This window comes from Homalodisca vitripennis, chromosome X (genome assembly GCF_021130785.1).
Source record: "Homalodisca vitripennis isolate AUS2020 chromosome X, UT_GWSS_2.1, whole genome shotgun sequence".
Lineage (NCBI taxonomy): Eukaryota > Metazoa > Arthropoda > Insecta > Hemiptera > Cicadellidae > Homalodisca > Homalodisca vitripennis.
The window spans coordinates 40,975,285-40,996,443 of NC_060215.1; the positions used below are offsets into that span (position 1 = coordinate 40,975,285).

Sequence of the window (21,159 nt, forward strand, 5' to 3'; positions counted from 1 at the left end):
TATATATATGTATGTATATATATATATATATATGTATATATATATATATATTGTAAAAAATACAAGAAAAATTCCAAATGAAGAACAGAAGACAAATTCAATCACTCTAACACACCGACTGACCTCATGACCGCAACAAGCAGCAAACCCCGTCAACCCCACAGGCCCCCCAGCAGCAGGCCCCTAACCCCCAACCCAAATCATGCATGACCCTCAATATATCTAGTATCATCAGGGAGAGCGTTCCAAAGACGACAAACTTCAACAGTAAAGGACCTATTAAAAATTGACGATCAATGAATTGGAATTGATAGTGTGTTTGATAGTGTCCATATGAAAGAGATTGATGTTCAATTGCATAGTGTTATGACAGCAATTAGTTATATAAAGCCCACCCCACTACCGCTCCCTGTACTGTGTAATACAGCTCGTCTTGAAAAAGACGTAAGGAAGTGATGTCAATATAATATGCGAAAATTATATCTGCACCACATTTACCAATCATGCAAGACCACCCAATAGATGAGAGTACACTCAGGCCTCACAAACCACCTCTCAAATTAGCACAAGTCTGAACTGCACAAAACTTTTTATGTGACGCCTATTGGAAATTTCTGTGGGATATGTTTAAGGGACAAAACAAAACCTAAGTGTCTAATCATACTTTATCATCAGATAGAATAGATCAATATACCCATAAGGTCTATACAGTCTTTGCTGAACCTTTTCTATCTGAGGAGGGATTATGTAACTTCTGGAAGGTTAAGTGGAGACAAGGCCTGTGTTTGTCATACAGAGTTCCAGACAATGGAAAAAACTTTGCGTTCTTGTCCAAATCAACCGTTTTCAGGAGAGATAGAATATTTACAGCCAATAGCGAAGCTCTTTGTTGGCTTAGAGGATTGGATTGGCTCTTTAACTTGTAAATAACACCTAGGACAATGTTTCTTTTTTAAATGGTGACGCCAACATGTGTTGTAGCTTTTACTAATTATTTATTTTATTTAAGTATGTTGACGTAAAAAACCATATAATGTATACTTAAACAGTATATAACTGACCACAAAATTTTTGAAATCTTAGATTACTACAGTTTCCACTTCATTTATTTAATAACACATTTTAGAACACTATAAATTTTATTTTTAAGATTAAATGCCCGGTATTTTTTCAGACCACAGTATTTATTTGAGCAGGGATGGATAATTGTAATGGGCAGAATATTGACTAGTAGACATTGGTTCACTTTCAGTCTATGGCAGTCATTGAAAAAAACTATTTCTACTTCCATTTGACATTTAGTCAATGATTCAGTTGTTTTCTATACAGATATATTAATGTAACCAGTTCAAAATAACCAATAACTGTGACAGTGTACCACTGTTAATTGTGTTTGTTCTTCTTTCAAACAAATATAAGTAAATCGAGATAAAATTATTTATCGTATTTTTAACTTTGACTTTGTTGTGTGATACATAACTCAGGAATTTAATGCTTCCATCCACTTTGTTTTTATAAAATTGGGTAGGTATTACAAAGGAGAAAATAAAATGTATTAATAAAAATGGCAAATTTTTCTTTTATTAATAATAAACAATACAGAAATGTTAAAACATTTAAACATATGTGTATTAAAATAACTTATTACATTGCAGTTTTCAACAAAATGAAGCGTAACTACAGTTACTACTAATAAGGTATCAGTAGCTAGCTTAGTTGTGCAATATTTAATTACCACTCTGAAATAGTTTCACCAAGAATGAGGTTATCAGTTAGTCAATGAATAGATCCTAGACATATAGCAATAAACTATATGTCTAGATCTCGATACAATATTACTACTTTTATTAAAATTAGCATATGTACAATTTTATATTCATGGTTTATCTCAAACATACTATATAAAATATATTTGTTTTAAAACAACATTAACATTTTAAAAACAAAGTAAAAATCTAACAAGACACAAAGTACGAACGTGTCATAATTGTGCGGAGAAAATAATAAATACAGGCAAAAGGAGCCTATACAAACGAATTAAATGTACTATTTTGTAACGGCAACACAATAAATAATAGAAAACAAAAAGTAAACGTTTTATGTCAGTCGAAGATAATCGCTGAAGCAGCACATAATAAGAACACAACACCACCAGCTTGGGTCACTGAAACAAAAGGTGAAATTTATAAATATTACTTAGAAGAGAATGCTAGTCAACTGTGGGCCACAAGTTTGAGCCTTCACTTTTAACAGGCGATAAAGTTTAAAACTGCACCATAACTAGAAACTAGTCTTAAATCCATAAACCTTTAATTTCAGAAACTCAGAGTTTAGTGCCTCAACGCTAATGAATAGTTAAAAATATGAATATTTGTTAATACTAATTGTTTATCATTTATACTCAGTATAGATTTTTCAATAAGAAACTCTATTTGGAGTATAAATTATAAACCATAGTATTGAAAGACAATCATATTTTTAACAATTTATTAGACAATACACAATAGTTAAACTTCTTTACTTACAAATTCTTTGAGTTAGTACGTTCTTACAAATTATGTCAAAGTTTTAGTCAGCTTTGTGATATTAAAATCTAAGTTTCTGAAGTAAAAGGTTGATGGATTAGAGACGGTGTGGAGCCTCAGATGCGAGGCTAGCAGATAAAATGTGTACGCTTTTAAAAATAATTCACTAGCTTACAGTAACTTTGTGTCGTTTCAGGTATCAAATTGATAGTGGTCACTACCAAAATGTGAACTACCAACAGTGAATTCTAAATAATTGTTCCTTCATATCAGACAACTACATGAGTTTTCATTTTAGAAATTCACAAAATAACTTTGAAATATATTTCAGTACATTTTACTTTTATTTTGTATGTTACTAAGACCTCCACCAAAATTAATGCTGCTAACAATTGATGCTTTCTTAGAGAAAATCCCTCTATTGATTTCGTCCTTTCCTTATTTGATTCATTGAACATAACTTTCAGGCATTGTCTTAAAAGATTTACTGATTGATGGGTTGTTTTGTATTGTTTTTATGAGATTCCTCATAAAATAAATGGATAATTTCAAGCTTCAAGGGACCAGTTAAATAACTCAAACTATCCACAAATTCAAACTACACAATTTTTTTGAAAAATAAAAAAAAATAATTTTAATTCATTACATATTGTATAACAAAAACATTCATGTTCAAGATACATTTAAATATGTTTTATAATTCATATTTAGAGTGCATTATAAATTACTGTATCAAATTATATGCAATAAAATATTGCTTACATTATTTTCACATATCCATCGCATCTGTGATGGCTAAAAACGGAAATATTAATGCAAGGATAGGTTATGCAAAGGAGTGACAAGGGTGGGACATTGACTTGACAGCTGCAAGGCAAGGCACAGAGGTATTCAGATTGGTCACATTGTTAAACTCATGGAAATTGATCAGACATGGTGAGTCGTGCAGGATGAGGGAGTTCTTTCTTGTAAACAAACATATGACTCCCTACAGAGTCAATATGTCAACAGCCTGTGTAGCTATACATATGACCACAAAACTATAGTATTACAGTCACCCTATTTTTCATCATACATAATACAAATACCAAGGGGCAGGAAGAAAAGGTTTAGAATTTAAAACCTTGATTGTCCAGGTTCCCTTGTATAAGTAAACAAGCAGCACATATGCTTACAAATTAAAACTGATTTCCTCACATATTTTAAAACAGGTACTCCTTTCTAAGGTTTAAGAATGTATTCAACAATAAAAAATGTCAGCAGTGAGCACATGTGAATAAAACATACCAAACGAGGACTCTTTAAATACAACTGTGATCCAGTTCAATGATATGACTTACTTGTTTTAACTGGAAATTTCTGGCCTATCATCCGTCCACCGATTACAGCCAACAAACAACAGACAATATGGCCGAGTATACTTCCTACGGCCACTCCATATGGGTTCTGTACAGAATCAGAATCAGAATCAGAAATTTATTGTCACATAACGTTACATAAATGTAGTAGATAAAATCTACAATGAACAGGTGACTCGTCAATATAGTTTAAAATATACTAAACCTAATTTAAAAAAAGTTATAAACATAATTAACAATTCATTGATAAATAATCAATATTAATCGCACAAACAGTGATCCAGTATATAAAACAGTAAACTCTAATGATACAGGTACAGATTATAATTCATATTAAAATTAAATAAAGATAGATGTAGCTATTATTACACTAAAATAAAATAATTTACAAAACATAAAACACATTTAAAAATAATTAGTGATAAAATAAATACAGTGGAATTAATATATATACATCAAAATGTTTTGATACGGTTGGGGGGTAATTTAATTAATGAAGGTTGCATCATTTAGAAAATCAGCTTCTGAATAATATTCTTTCTCTATTAAAATATGTTTTAATTTTACAGAGAACTTTTCTGGAGGCAAAGAGGATAGAGATATTGGAATTTTATTATAAAATTTTAGTCCTTTGTAATAAGGGGACATTTCAAATAATTTAGTTCTATGGATTGGGTATGTAAGTCTGTCTCTCTGTCTTGTGTTATAATCATGATCTTTTGTGGTGATATTATTAAGTAAGTTTTTATGGGTATACATTAAGACCTCATATATATAAAGTGATGGAATGGTCAATAAATTTAACTGTTTAAATATAGACCTACAAGATGATCTAAAATTTAATTTTGTTATGATTCTCAAAGCTCTTTTTTGCAATATAAAAATAGAAATTGCTTTGGGGGAAGAACCCCATGCCAATATACCGTATTTCATGTGAGGAAAAAAATAACCATAATACACTGTCATCATCACTTGAAAACTCACAATATTTTGTAAAACTTTTAAGGCAAAACACGCAGAGCTCAGCTTATTTTCCAATTTTTCAATATGATGTTTCCAATTAATGTTTTTGTCAATGTATAATCCTAAAAACTTTACTGTATTAGAAACACCTACCGATTCATCATTGAAATTCACGGTCTGAAGAATAGATTTATTTTGGTGTGTTTTAAAATGAACAATTTCTGATTTTTTGCTGTTTAAAAATAAACCATTTAGATTGAACCAATTATTTAATTTTAAGATAAGTGATGAGATTTTACAATGCAAACTTACAGTGTTTAGGTCTTTTACTATTGCTGTTGTATCGTCAGCATACAATATTAAACCTTCATCTGTTACTTCCTGTAGGTCATTTATATAAATTAAAAATAATGTTGGGCCTAAAATGGATCCCTGAGGCACCCCCTTACTTACAGACTTCCATTCAGATTCATATTTTATGCTTCCAATTTTAATCAAAGTTTTCTGTTTCCTAGATTGGAAATAAGACCTAAACCAGTTTAATTCTCTCACACCATAAAATTCCAATTTTTTAATAAGATTGTTATGTATAACGCAATCAAAAGCGCTAGATAAATCGCAGAACACACCAGCAGTGGCCCGCGACTCATCCAAGGCTTGAGAAACCTCATTTACCAAATGAGCAAGGGCCCCTTCAGTGCCATGACCTCTCCTAAAGCCAAATTGATTTTTATGAAATAAGTCATATTGTTCCAAATATCCAGTCAACTGAGAATTTACAACACTTTCAAAAAGTTTTTACAGACACATCACAGAGAGAGTTTATCTTGTCAGCACTGCATTTCAGAAAAATATTTTATAAATTTCTTTTGTTTTAAAAGTTAAGAAATATATTTAGGACACATAAACTATTATACTTGTGGCTTGTAATCCACATAATACAAAGTATTTGTTACAACAGATATACCTAAAATGTATTTCAAGAAGGAAACAGGATTTTTCCATTTTTCCAGGACATTTGCCATTGTTCAGTGATAAAAAAATCAGTAACACTACGTTTCGAAATCTGCAATCTAATCTCTTCTTCAGGTAAATAACTAACCTAACACATAATTACAAACTAGGTTAAAATAAACAAATCATACCAGAGCGTTGTGACACGCGTAAGTCAGGAAGCACAACCACCATGCTGTGTGTCAACTTCACTAACTCTAAAACATGCACTTAATATAAACTAAACACAACACTAATTATTAAAACTAAACTACAGAATACAGTTCACAATAGATCTGCATTCATTGCACCAGAGGCCAATAGCAAATGGCGATTGTCACGGCAGAAACAAGATGGCGGCAGAAAAAGGAAGGGAACAGGAGTGGGCTTTTTTTTATTATTGGTTCATGCTAGATGAACTTCTTAAAACCATACTGTCACTCCGCATTGGTTTATTACAAATATCTAATCTGTTTGATACTTATGGTTTTCTTTTTAGTTCATTTTTCAGAATTGGCAACCAAAGCGGCCTAATCTCGATTGATTTTTGACTGATTTGGTTGGTCTGCCAATTTAATGTATGCTACCTCTATTAATTTACTTTTAAAGAAATGAGGTTCCCGATGTATTATGTTGGCTTCAACCCAATTCATATAATGGTCTCCAGACCAACAATGGTGTGCAATTTTTTACTTTTCCGTTAGACCCTTTCTTGTGTTTTCTTTGTGTTCTTTTATCCTTACAAATATCCGGAAGTCCAGAAAAATCCTGTTTCCTTCACAATCCTTCTATCGTCAAAAACAAACTTCAAACAAAGTATTTCAAGATTACCAAAACATAATTTGATATATTTATATAGAAAACATATCAATAAAATAGGTAAGAATGTTAATGTATCTAAGAAGAAACCCCAGCCTCACCCTTGATACAAATATCAAAAGAGGGAGGACTACCACCTCTTTCAAAGCTCCAGTCAAAGTTCCCTGCATGGCCCCTGTTATATTTCCTCTGCTGTATCCGAGGTAAGTTCTTCACAACAAAGTTTCATTGAACCTTAGATCATCATACTGAACAATACATCATTGTTTAGTTCAAAATCTCCAATATAAAACCAGGACACCATTTCCAAGAGCACCCTATGGTATGTTTAATCATTACCAAATAGGTTTGAAAAAGGCTAATAGTGTTCCAAGTAAGCTTGTCATCTAGTAGTTTATTCCTCAAGCCATCAAAACCTCTCCACCAAAAAGGGTTGGTGCTCTCTCAAGTGTCACATTTTACAAACAGTACTATAACAGAAGATTAAGTGATAACACCTCTGTGATGCAACATTGTTCCACTATCTATTATGCACTCCTTATCAGGAGGAACACTAAATGCTATTGTAAAATTTATGAAGAACTGTATTTATGGTGTAGATGATAAAAAAGTGGTCATAGGCAAGTTCTTCGACATGTCTAAAGCCTTCGACACGGTAAATCATGAAATTTTGTTAGATAAACTTAAGTATTATGGTTTTGATGATCTGTCTTTACAATTTTTTAAATCATATCTCAAAGAGAGATATCAAATGGTTGCTTTTAATGGAAGCTCTTCTCAATACAATGCAGTTACAGCAGGGGTTCCACAAGGATCCATTTTGGGACCTGTATTATTTTATAATTTATGTAAATGACCTGCCAGCCTCCATAAATAACAATGTGACAAGATCATACATGTTTGCAGACGACCTAGCAATCTTACTGAATGGTAAAAATCTTAATGTAGTAAATGATTCTCTATTAGTCGCTAACTCAATTGTGAATGATTGGTGTGCGGCGAACGTCCTCTGTGTAAACCATGAGAAAACTCAGGAGATTAATTTTAGTTTGCAACATAAACCTAACCATGATAATGTAAAGTTTCTAGGTGTTCACCTCCAAGAGAATCTGAAATGGAACAGACATATAGAAGTTTTATGTAAAAAATTAGCAAAAGGCATTTTTATGTTGTTAAGATTGAGATTAATTGTAAATATTGAAACATTAACTGCAGTATACTATGCACACATCCAGAGTCATTTGTCCTATGGAGTTATTGTATGGGGCAATGATCCTAACACCAAAAGACTTTTGATATTGCAGAAGAGAGCTATTAGGATAATGTGTAATGTAAACAATAGAACCCATTGCAAACCTTTGTTTAGACAATTAGAGGTGTTGACTGTGCCTTCTATATTTGTTCTGGATGTATTACTGTATGTTAAAAATAACTTGCAGACAATAACAGTAAATAGCTCTATACATAATTACTTTACTAGAAATTGTTCTAATCTTAGAGTAAACTACTGTACCTACCAGTGTACCAAAAATAGTTTTGTAGAGATAGGTATTAAAATTTATAACATGTTACCAAATCATATTAAATGTCTAGATTTTATTAGGTTTAAGAAATGCTTAAAAAATATCTTAGTAAATCTAGCAGCATACAGTTTAGATGAAGTTATAGATCATATTGAAGCTAACATAGTCTAGTTATGAATATTTTACCTTTATAATACAATTTGTTTTGTATGAGATGACGATGCCATGCATACCACATTTGTAACGGCAATAAAAATTCTGATTCTGATTCTGATTCTGATTCTGATATCAGAGCAAGGCATGTTGCCTTTTATTTGTGTCTAACAAAAAACTTTTAGCATACCCCACAGTGTACAGTCTGTGCTCATTCAGAACCACAAGGAGATCATCAACAAATAGGTTCCACAGATTTGGTGACAGAACGCCTCTCTTTGGATATCACATCTGAGCCTAAACTTGTCTGACTACCTCCCACAGAGGTTCTTGCAACCTTCTATATCTTAGCATACTTTCAATCCATCAAACAACTTTTTCAGGACCTCTAATGACACAAGTTTTTGGGTGAGGCGTCTTGGTTGTTGTAAAAGGGGTGGTTATCAGGTTATCAACCAGAGATACTTTCTCCAGCAAGTAACTAAACATATTGGTCTGTCTAAGTGTCAAAGTATATATACACTTCAATATAAAATGCAAAATTCAAATTAGATATATATATAAGTACAACGCTAATTTATTCTTCATGTTAGTTAAATCACAATCACACCATTCCTTTTTCAAAGTTTTACTGGTAAAACAGTGCTTATAATGAAATTTTAAAATAGGTCTACATTACATTTTTTCTTGGAAATGTACTTGTCAAAATTCATTAAAAACAAATATTTTAAAACTTTACAGATGCTTTATGAGCTGAAACTATTTTACAAATCTCATAAAAATGGTTCCAATTCTCTGAAAGAAGAGTTACAAACTTATCAACTGATCTGGAAATTACAATTTTACATTTAATTGATTATCATAAAGTTCCACATTTTTTTGATCATTTATTATAGATTATATATTATCGTGGATTATTATGAAGATCCACAATATTTTAGTAATGCCTGCAGTAGAAACTTCAATGTTCACTATACATTGAAATTTCATTTGGATAGTAAATAAACACTCATCAAACAAAATTGTACGATTTGTAATCTATAACCTACCTCGTTACTGGCAAGCAGAATGGTTGCTATCTGGGACCGATCACCCCATTCTCCAAAGAATGAAATGGCGAAAGCTTGCACTAACACATCTTCCACTGAACTACGCCTTGAGCCCTAAAAATGTATTATATTTTTAATAATTGTTTAAATAAGCATTGCTGTGACACATTGTTCACAAATTACATAGCAATAAGGACTATCCGGCAGGAGAGGGGTAGAATTAAATGTGAATTATTTTTTATCCTTCCTAAATAGAAAGCATTTAGCCATGACTCTCTACCTTTTTTATTTATTTCTTTTTGTAATACCTACTTGACCAGGATATCATTGTCTGGAAAAGTCAAAATAATGGCTAGCTTAAAATGAAAGCATCGCATTAATTCCAAATTCCTTGAAAAGTTATAAAAACCTCCAACTGAATGTTTCAAACTGTTGAAGGAAGAATTTTGCAACAACTGTATATCACATCTTCAAGTTAGTGAGTAGTATAAATGATTTTTGAATAGTTGGGAGAATGTTGAAGACAATGAAAAACATAACATCATGGTACTAAAATATTAATAAAATTGTGCGGAAAGACTGATGTTTGAGTATTTAGATGATATATATTGAAAGTTAGATAGTAAAAGAAAGTTGGACGAGAACTTGCAAATGAAGAAACTGAGCCAAAATGGTACCAAAAAACTTTTTAAACGAAAAAAGAAAACAGTAAAGACATCTTCTATAACATTAAGAAGCAGATACATAATGCATTAGCGCGGTTGTATCATTATATAAATTAGAATAGAAAGAATAAATGCAAAACAATGTTATTGATTGGGCTTATTGCAATGTATTTTATGTGGTGGGTAAGTGTAAACTGATGTTTTGTTTACCAAAAATAGGTGTCCATTTTTTCATTGACTAACAACATTTTTTTTATATTCTGCAATTATATTCTACAATATCATATTTGTAATGTATATGTTACAACAAGGTAGAAATACGCCACACCGCAAGTCGCGCAACAGGCTTCGCTGAAGTGGCATGCAACATTTCAAATCATCTATATTTCATTTTACTCTAAAAATGCTCTGCGGACTAATAATCATACATACAACCATACAGAAAAGAAATTGACACAAAAATTAAGTTCTGCTACATTCCATAGTTGGACATGCACCAACATACAACACATTCTTGTCAATGTCAAAAGGAAGTTCTATCTACAATTTATAGTCTAGGGATGAAATTTTTCTTAGGATATCATGCCACACGATACATTCATATTTTTGGTCATTAAGTTAGGTTTCATAGCATTGTTCAAATAATATAAGTTCCGGTAAGCTAGGGAGGATACCACAACGCAAGAGTGCGCCGACTTTAAACATTGACTTTCCCTCTATTATTTGTTCGTTTTATTCTATGAATAAAACTGTTACATGTTCAAATCCCATGAGATCGCAATCAGTTGCTTACAAATTAATTCATTCTCCAATTTTTTCATTGCCATCATGGTTACCTGTAAGACCAATGTAAAAATATTTGCTTACATTTATTTTGCCAAATCCTATTGAGTGATATGCACCATAATCGAACTCAGTGTCGCTTATATAGAAATTAAGCTTCATGCACAATTTCAAGTCTATAGGTGATTTTTTTCAAGATATCATGCAGACAGATAGACAGACAAAAAATAAATTTCTCGAGTCTCTCGAGTGATAACCTTCGTTAAAGCTCAGCCAATTAACCAATAAATATTTTATAATGGTACTCAACTGCATTGAATGTGTTTAACTAAATCTATGCCCATGTGAGCTGTTTAACCTATGAACAGTAATTGTAAAACATAATTTAACTTCGCTTGTTCTAACACCTACAAATATTAGAGTGGTAATCCTCCACATAAGTAACTACACAAACTTAATTTGCACATAAGTACATTAACATAAATTATGACAGATAAAAATATAGAGATATCTGTTTTAAACTCACCTCTTTGCTGCTTGGTTTGCTTCTTTCATTTTTTCCAATTCCAGTTGTACTGATTTCAGCAGACTGCAGAGTCCCGTCTAAAGAGTCTTGTTCATTTCCTTTTCTTTGGCTATGTTCATATTGTTTGTTAATCTTTTCATCTAAAATCTGGTATTCCCCTTTCTGACAGCAATGTTCATCTTCAATTGGCATACCAAAACCATCTTTAAGCATTTTTATGCCAAAGAAAGTCATACATATACATGAAGCCCATTTAGTATAAATGTCCGGAATAAGACTGGCTATTGCTCCTAGGCCAACTGCAAAGAAAGTTGTGACAATTATTCAGATATCATATATTACCAAGAAATTTTAGGTACAAATATGACTCCATCTGTATAACATTAATCTCAATCAAATTAATAGTTAAATATATACTTATTCATTTGTATACATCACATGATTATAGTCATTTGGAATCTATCTAAAATAGTAATCGTCTGGAGAGGAAAGAGAGAAATTAATTATTAGTTCATATGATGAACAACTCCTGAGAATTTAGAGTCTTTCCAGAGAGACGTAAATTGTATGATCAAGAGCCAGCTGTACTGCAATGATCTTGAGTTTTACTCTCTAAGAACAATGTTAATCTTAAAACACTTTTATGTCCTTATTTTTATGCTAGAACTATGGAAGATATGTTATTTTAAAGATGTTTTTCTTGTTAAGTGTAACTTTTTTAAATTTAAACTATGGACTACAAAATGTTTCACATTTTTTATTAACAACAAATAAAATTATCCAAAAAAAACTTAAACGGGTTTGGGTCCATATTAATTATATCTTAAAATGAGACACTCCGAGTTCTATGAATAAAAATAATGTGTAAAAGTGTTTAAATTGTTCTTATGGAGTAAGACTCAAGGTCATCTCAGTACAGCTATCTCTTAAGTACTCTTACATTTTTAAGAAAATAAATAACAACTACAATAACCACCAATCCAGAAATAATTTTCCTTCATTTAAAAATGCATTTATTGTCTATTTTTATAACAAAAACATATTGCAGGAGTCATACAGTTTTTTGGAAATGGCAGCTCAACAGAAGTAAATTATTATTATTACAATTTAAAACCTGTACAACATCTCATATCTGATGCAATGTAAAGTATTTTAATTACCTGCGACCCCTGTCATGATGATCTGACCGAGCATTGAGCCGATAAATGTAAGTGTGCGGGAGTGGTGCATTGCCAGGATGGCTGACATAAAGAAGGACTTGTCCCCAAGCTCCGACATAAGGGTAACAAATACTGAGGCAGCCACACCTGCGTGGAAATCCATTGGATGGTCCAACATGTCCACATCCTGAGAGAGATAAGGGTTGATCAAGCATATTACAAAGTTATTGGGTTTCAAGCATTGCTAATGAAATAACTACTTGTAGATATCTGTTACTACCATGTATTACTAAACTCTGGTTCATCATGCTATACAAAAATTAAGGTTTTAATGTTCGTCATTTCCATACTTTGGGAACATGTACAGCATTATAGGTCTTATTTGCTAAAAGCCTGATCCAAACAAATATTTTATACTCTATCTGAGGAAGTGTGTACAGAACACTGGTATTATTACACCCACACTTCACCAGATTAAATTAAACGATCCCTAAAAGTCCAAAAACTCTACACAGGGCAAGATTATGGTTATTAAATTTAAAGAATGAAGAAATAAATAGCATGTTTCCAAAAATACTATAGAACACTACTACACCACAAACTGTAATTTAAAGCAGTAAAGATTTGAATATCCAAAGATTCATGCCCAAAGATCTACATATCAAATGTGCTTAATAGTATACAGTCAATTAATAGATTTTTTTGTCAAAATCTCAATATTGTGTCCTCATGACATTCAACCTTTACTGAAACTTAAGATAACTTGATGGTCACTTTTACATAGCTAGCTCAAAGACGGTTTCAAATTTGTAACTAAAGTTTTTTAGGAAATTTTTCACAAAGCATGTAAAAATGTGAAGATTATATTTAAAATGTAGTAACTATATAGATATACTTTTCCCATTCATTTTAAGAAATTTGTCACAGAAAATCAATTATCTTATTTTAAACAAAATAAACCTTTTGGAATAGAGAACTTTTTAAAACCAAATAAGTTTAACTTATATAACAAATAAATGCTAGCAATTATGGGCTATGATTTTGAATGAATGATGACAGATCTTGACGCAAGCTGGGTGTGGTGCCAGCACGTGCAGTATCATTTCACATGCAGGACACCATGGCTATCTCTTGGTGGTCTATTATGGATACTGTAAACTGAACAACGCATTTAGTTTTTAAATATGATTATTAGTTTTTCATTTCAATTCATTAAAACAAAGTGGAAATTTTTGTTACCAAAACTGAAGTATATCTCTAAACTGTATATATTTTTGTGAATATTTCCTGGAAATTTACTTACATAATTGAAACTGTCTTCGAGCTACTAGTTGCTCATTTCAATACTTTAGGTATTTTTAGAATCAATAAACTTGTAGGTCAGTTTTAGCATCAAAACAAAATTAAATATTTTTACATTTAAAAATAACAATATATTTAGTGACTATAACGTAAATGACAAATTAAAATTAGGATATTTACTGAATTAAATTAAAGAATTACTTGATACTAGTATTACTAAATGTTTAAAAATGTTGGCCTACAGTGACAAAATTTGGTCTATTTTGATTTATTAATTTTGGCAGGTCTCTATGGCCTTTAGTGCTGCAATTATCACACAATTCCTTCTGCTTAAAACTATATTAGAAAATCTATTTAGCACCCTCATCTGCTTTGTACCTTCCTGTTTCCACAAGTTCTCATTAATCTAGAAAGAATTTTTCACTAGTTATCATGGAAATAAAATCTGAAATGATAAATCCAGCTTTACTATTTTATTTTCATGTGTTCAATACAAGCTATAAAAAATTAAACACTTATTAGAATACCCCTATGTGTAAGAGTGAGTCTCAAATTCATGTCTGTCCCAGCGCCCTTCTGAGGCAGGCTTTGATTAGAGCTTCTGATATGTTTGTGTCCCAATGCTTAGGTCTGAAATTTCAAAACTAAATTTGAGCATTGTATAAAAAATTCCCTTTATGTTCAGCAGTAAAACTGCACTGTTTGACTTAAGTTTTATCAAAAGTTTCCAGAGAATATCAGTAGGCTTGACTACAAATTTCACCCCAGTGTAGACTCTCTTAATAGAAAATAAAATATATTTCTTTCAATTTTAAACACTTGATCAAAATTATGAATTCTGTAGCAAACTCATTTATATTTTCAGAAAAAAAAACTGCAATGTAAATCAAAATAAAATAGTTACATATAGTTTTTGTAACAAAAATTGTTGTGGTTCCTTTAAAAATATTTGTCTTTACGTAACCACAGTCTCCCTAGTTTATGTATTTGTTTATTTATACCCACAGCAATGCCATTTTAGTATTGAGGATTCCAGTTTGTCTATGAGAATGAGCTAGCCTGCTGTGAATAGAAATTTCACTTGAAATCACTTGAGTTAAGTGTTCAAACCTCTAACTCATGTTCGTGCATAATCAAGTAACCCACCTTTAAATTAACAAATATTTATGTACTTATTCAAAATCTAGTCTTCTATATATTGCAATCAAGGGCAGATCCAGTCCTGATTTTTGAAGGGTGGTGCCAGAGCTTTGATTTGCCATTATCTTTACTATAATTGGTAATTTTGTATTTTGATACAACAAAAAATAAGACCCTTGGAAAGAAATTTATTTCTCAAAGTTTAGTTCATAATTTAGGTTTATTTTATTTGTTATGGTTACAATATAAGAGTAATTGTTTTTTCTCATATAAACGTTGTTTTTCAAAATCACAGAGGGGGTTATGGCCCCATAGCACCTCCCCTGTAACTGCCCATGATTGTAATGGACATAAAACATCACAAACTTGAACCGACCCTTCTTGGATATGTACCAATACCATTTGCTTTCACTTGTTTCAAAGGTTTTCTTTTTAATAACCTGCGTGATTGAAAATTGTTTACTCAAATAACTATAAACTCATTAACCCCTTGAGCGATAACATCCTGTTATTAAGAGTGAATTCCTTCCATAAACTCTTAGATTGTAATTTTCGAATTTTTTATGAATACAAGACTATTCTTGTTTACATGATCCACATGTACAGTTGAAATACAACTTTTTCGTGAAATTCAATAAAAGTTATATTTTTAATTTCATTTTTCCTATCATTCAATTGTTTATTACCATACTAGTGTCCCTCTATTTGTATTTATATTGTTGTTAAAACTATTTTGATTTGTAAAAGGTGCAAAAGATATGCATATCTTGCATTTTCATAATAAGCATTTCAAATGCAATTTTGTTCGAACATTTCTTGTACTTGTCAGTAGTATAACAGATAAGATAACAATTTTTACCAATATAAGAGTTTAAGTTTGGTAATTAGCTTTAGAGCCTTTAAATCCAAGTGAGTTATATACTGTAAAAAATTATCACAACTGCAACTGTGTACAGTTCCAAAACTTGTGCTCTATAAAATTAATAATTATGCTAAAAAATATATTCTCTTAAAATATTGTTAACAACTTTATTATTTTATATAATGCTCATATACAGTCATTGATTTCTAGAACTAGAGGTGGTGAAACATAACCTCCGAGAGGTATGTAATATACCCCAGAAGAAAGGGATTCCAGAGGTCCTCCAGTAAAACATTTTGAATGTTCAAGATCTCAAAAGATTGTTCTTATGTATTATATATTACACATATATCCTGCCAATCTCTGATGGGACTTGACTAATAGATCTCATAAAAAAATTAAGTATCCAAAATAACCCTTAGAATTGATCTCAATCATTGCTTGATAGAAAAATAAACAGATAATCCTCATATTTCAAATACGGTACATATTTTTTAACATTATGTAAAACTCTATGCAGCATTTGAGTGATAACCACAATTCAATGTATTCTCACAATACCCCACTTTGACAAGTGAACAAATATCATAATTCTTGACACGTGTTTATAGTCATAAAATATGATATTATATAAATTTGAAAAAAGTCAACTTGTGGTAGGGATTTACCGCTCCTCCTCCCTATACTCAACTAACACAATTATTGTTCCTTTTATTTTTGCAGTAAATTTATTTAATCATTATAATTATTTTATTTCTAAACTACTTTGTAAATCGGGTACACAACATTTTATTTTGGAACTTAAATTTCAAATTGGTGAAACTGTCAAATGATTAAAATTTTATGGTTATTAATACTTATTGGGAGGTTAAAGGCACAAATTTTATTCACTCATTTTAGAGAATGTTATGTAATCAACTCAATAGACTTTATGTAACTGTTAAGTAATTAATCATGATCGTAATGCAATTGACATTAGTTATATCAAGCAATTTGTAATTTCAAGCAATTCTTACCATATATGTATCATTGTGGTCAATGAGCTTTAACAACATGGCTAAACCCTCTGTCTACCTTCACACAACTAACCAACTTTGACAAACTTGGACAAGTCAAAACTTCCACTACAGCTTATCAGATGTTCTGTAGCAGGGTATTTATTATTTTCAGTGAGTAAAGTCCACTTGACTGCTGCATTATACCACTCACTTGAACAATACCATACAAGTACACACATTAAGGAAATTTTGTATTTAACATTTAAGATTTTTATAAAACTATCTTAATACTTTTACATCTTAAAATATTATTATTGTGCCAGCGGGAAATCTAGAAAATCATAAAAAGGAGTAATCCCACTCAGTTATTGGAATTTAGACACTTAATGTGTTGGTTTGAGGGGGCTTTGGGTGCCCTGAGAGGGTGAGGAAAACATTATTTATTTTCACTTATTGGGTTGTGATGTGAACAAATGATTGCACTATATAATCTGTAATTTTTCGGTCACAACACATCAAATAACTTATGTATGTCGTTTCAATGTTTGAAAAATCAATATTAAACAGAAAAAGGATTAAATTTATAATATTTAGGTAACTAGTTTACAAATATTTTTAGCAATTATGACACATACATTTTAAAAATTGTGTATACAAATAAAAAAAAACCTAAAATGTTATGATTTATTGATGTTTGGAAAGTCTAATAAAGTATTAGATGATAATATAAAATTCATACAATGAAATTGATGCTGTCGAGTACAAAAGACACACCAACTAAAAACAGTTTATTTAAATCGTAGAATGAGAGCTCAAGGCTCATTTGCACTGTTTAAAATCAAATTACCTCTTTTCGGAAATCGATAAAAGAACTTATCGTAAGAAAGAAACTGATTGTCACTTAGACAAGTTTTGTTAATTGAAATGGGTTAAAAATATCTAATAAATCTTTGCAGATCAAGATTCAAGATCTTTATTGGCCATTAAATAACATTCTCAGTTACAATAGTCTTCATCATGAAAATCATTTGACATAAAAGTAATCTGTACGCCTAATTTAGTTACATTAATCAGATGTGTTTTGTAATAGATCAAACATGTTGCACTTCATGTACTCGTCAACAGAGTAAAAAGTTTTTGTCTTAAGCCAAGTTGAAATCCTTAGTTAAAACTTATTAATTGGTAGTTCTCTTATAGCTAATGGTAGTTTGTTGAATAATCTAGTTTGTTGGGAATTGTAACTATGTATTATAGATCCGAGTTAGTCTTACTTGAGGAGCTACAAGATTATATCGAAACCTAGTATTGTAATCATGTACTAATTCATGAGAGATAAAGGTGTTGATATTTTCTCTAGCACACATTAAATTATGATATATGTAAATACAAGCAAGAGTCATTATTTTAAAATAACAAAAAAACTGCCTGGTGAACTCTTGATTAGAAAGATCTGCCATTAACCTGATTGCCTTTTTTTGCCACACAAAAACTTTTTTGGAGGCACTAGAGTTGCCCCATAGACAGGTACCATAACAAAGGTGTATATGGAACAGTCCAAAGTAGATAATTAACAATACTTTAAAATTAACATAGTACTTAAGTTTACATAGGAGAAAGATTACTCTAGAAAGTTTTTTACAGACACCTTCCACATGTGGCCTCCAGCTAAGTTTACTGTCAAGTACAATCCCCTAGAGCTTAACAGGTTTAATGTAGTTATCGTCTAAATATAAATTATTGTTGCATTTAAAAATTATGTTTTGAGTCTTATTTTAATTTATAATAAGGTCGTTGGCTGAATACCAATCTTTACCTCGTTGAAGAGCATTAATTAATTGTACATTAAGTTGCCACACATCATATTTGTTTTAATTTGACACACTAAAACCAGCTGTCACATATGTAAATAATAGATATACCAGCATGAGGCTATGAGATATAGAGGCTGAATACGGTGACTTCAGGTCAAGTCAAGCACAAGTTTTCCCTACACTGCTATAAACAGGGGAAAGTAAAGTTTACTCATCTAGTTGTGACTTTTAGGGTGTATTCTAAAGTAATGGAGAAGAACCTTAGTTGTGTTCATTAGTATAAAGAGAAATAGGACAACTCCCTGTCCAGGTCCTATGTACTACTTAAGTCTTAATTTCTTATTAAAACAACGATAATTTATCTGGTGAGTATTGGAAGGCTCAGTAAACTGTCCATTGAACCCCGGTCAGCATGAACATATAATAAGAGTAGCCATATTAAACACATTGCACATTTAAGTTACAAGTGCTACAAAAGAACAAGTTTGGTTGGTAAAATCAAAAATTAAAAAATGTTCAAAACTTTAAAAAAAATTGAAAAATATATATGTTTGAATGGGGTAAGAAAATCAGTAAGGACAAATGATTTAGAGCAACCTATACAATCAAATCTTCTTAAGTTTTTCCATATATAAAAACGATTTAACCAGGTTAGACAAAATTATATTGGGCTGCACAGTAGCTTGAAAACAAAGCAACATGATACTGGCGTTAAGGCAAGTATACATCATACCTCAGAAATTGTGTTAAAGGATACTAAGTTTTATCTTTCATTAAGTTATTTTATCCATAGCTGTGTAGGGATCTTAAAAAGATAACAGAAACTATAGATTTTCTTAAAGAATATTAAGTATTTTTGGTTGCCAAAAATTATTCAAAAGCAGTGGGGTATGCGTGGAAATGCTATTGTGATATAATTTTCGCTTTTTGCCACAGTTCTCTTTGCTTTCATTGGATTGCTTCATGAAAAGATGTATAACTTCCTTAAAAGAAGTATTCCTTATTGACCATACAACCATATCCATTCATGATGTATCTAAGCTACTGAAATCAAAGACTGAGTCTTTGAGCTACTGAAGAGTCTTTACATTTTATTCAATTTGTTTGTTCTTGGCTCTTCAGGCAGCTTTCGTTGAGATGATTCTGCCTTTTTTTGGCATCATATTCATACAACCATGTTTCTTTATGGCCTATTTAAGAAATTCTGGATCATTGTAAACTTCATGCAGCAATTTCTGGGCAATGTTTACAAAAATAATTTTGCAGCCACATGCACATACCCAAAACATTGTAAAAACTTAATTGGCATTAATACTGACCTTGTCAGCTACTTCTTTGTCAGTGGCTAACAATTTAAACATAAGTTTTAGTTTAATGTCTCTTGGCTGAAGATGGCTTTCCATACAGAGGCCGAGTTTTGTTAAGAATTATATTGTGTAACTGTAAGTAATGTTTTGACACAGTATGCACCCATAAACTTAAATGTTAGTTACACCAGCAGGCACATAAGCCTCAGAACTAAAATTACAATTTCATCTAACCTATGCTGAGGAATACTGAGCTTACACTAATTTCTTGTATTATGTACATGTATTTCTTCTCTAGTGGTAAATAACTGTAGATATGACAAAGCAAAGTATGCTGTTCTTCAGTATTCTACAGTAGCAATGTATCTAAATTTTTAAATCATATAACCAACCCTGCAAGTCCTTCAGCACAGGTTCTTAATATGATGAAACCAATTTAGTTTGAATCTTTCTACATAACCAATATCTATATATCTATGCCAAGCAATTCCAGTGAATAAAGCTCCTGTATCACATTTTATGAAACTCTGATACGACTTTATATACATAAAATAAACTCAGTACTGTATGGTGTTTTCAATAGTTATGTATGTGGTATCTGGATTTACCAAATCCGATACTCATGATCGAATAAGATTTATTTAATTTGATTCCTTTTAATTTTTAAATAATGAAATAATAATATCTTACCTGGGAAGTGACATTCTGAGGGATCAGCTGCAGACTCTCTTGACACCACGGCCCGTAAGAGAGCGAGCAGATGTAAGCAGTCATTGCTGTTGAAGTCTGTCGCTTCAGAAAGGATTTGCCAATGTTTACAATACGTTATATACCTCTAACTTATCTATCTTATTGGCAGATAATAACACTTAGGAAGTAATTTACTACACATGTTCTTCCATGGGATTTAATTAAATTTGTTAAATTGATTTCACCATATCACTAATTATTAATATGGATAAAATTTTGCACGGTTTGGGAATGTACTTAGTGGTTGAACTCAAGTAACTTTTAATCTTTAACAGATTACAAAAGATGTAATAATAACGATTGCATAAGAAATTTAGCAACAGTAACAACAGGGTAAAAAGAATAATTTACTGCCCTTCAGATACCAAAATTAATTAGAATTATTCCAATTAAAAATCTGTACATTTAATTTCATTTATTGCAAAACTTATAATCACATAAGTGATAAATGACAATAGTAATAATTTATTTG

The 21,159-nt window shown here is 31.1% G+C and overlaps 1 protein-coding gene across 2 annotated transcripts; it reads right to left on the reverse strand.

Moving 5' to 3' along the window:
- Nucleotides 1–1,559: 1,559 nt before the first annotated feature.
- On the reverse strand, nucleotides 1,560–20,755 carry LOC124368954 (transmembrane protein 165-like). Of its 2 annotated transcripts, none has more exons than XM_046826522.1 (6): nucleotides 20,628–20,755; nucleotides 12,518–12,704; nucleotides 11,358–11,656; nucleotides 9,384–9,497; nucleotides 3,866–3,971; nucleotides 1,560–2,164 (listed from the first exon to the last, which is right to left on the reverse strand). In XM_046826522.1, exons 1-6 carry the CDS (start codon nucleotides 20,709–20,711, stop codon nucleotides 2,103–2,105), a joined length of 852 nt encoding a protein of 283 aa, XP_046682478.1. In that variant the 5' UTR covers nucleotides 20,712–20,755; the 3' UTR covers nucleotides 1,560–2,102. The 2 variants fall into 2 exon arrangements, with proteins under 2 accessions (XP_046682478.1, XP_046682479.1); XM_046826523.1 differs by lacking the exon at nucleotides 20,628–20,755 and adding an exon at nucleotides 16,838–16,962.
- Nucleotides 20,756–21,159: the final 404 nt, after the last annotated feature.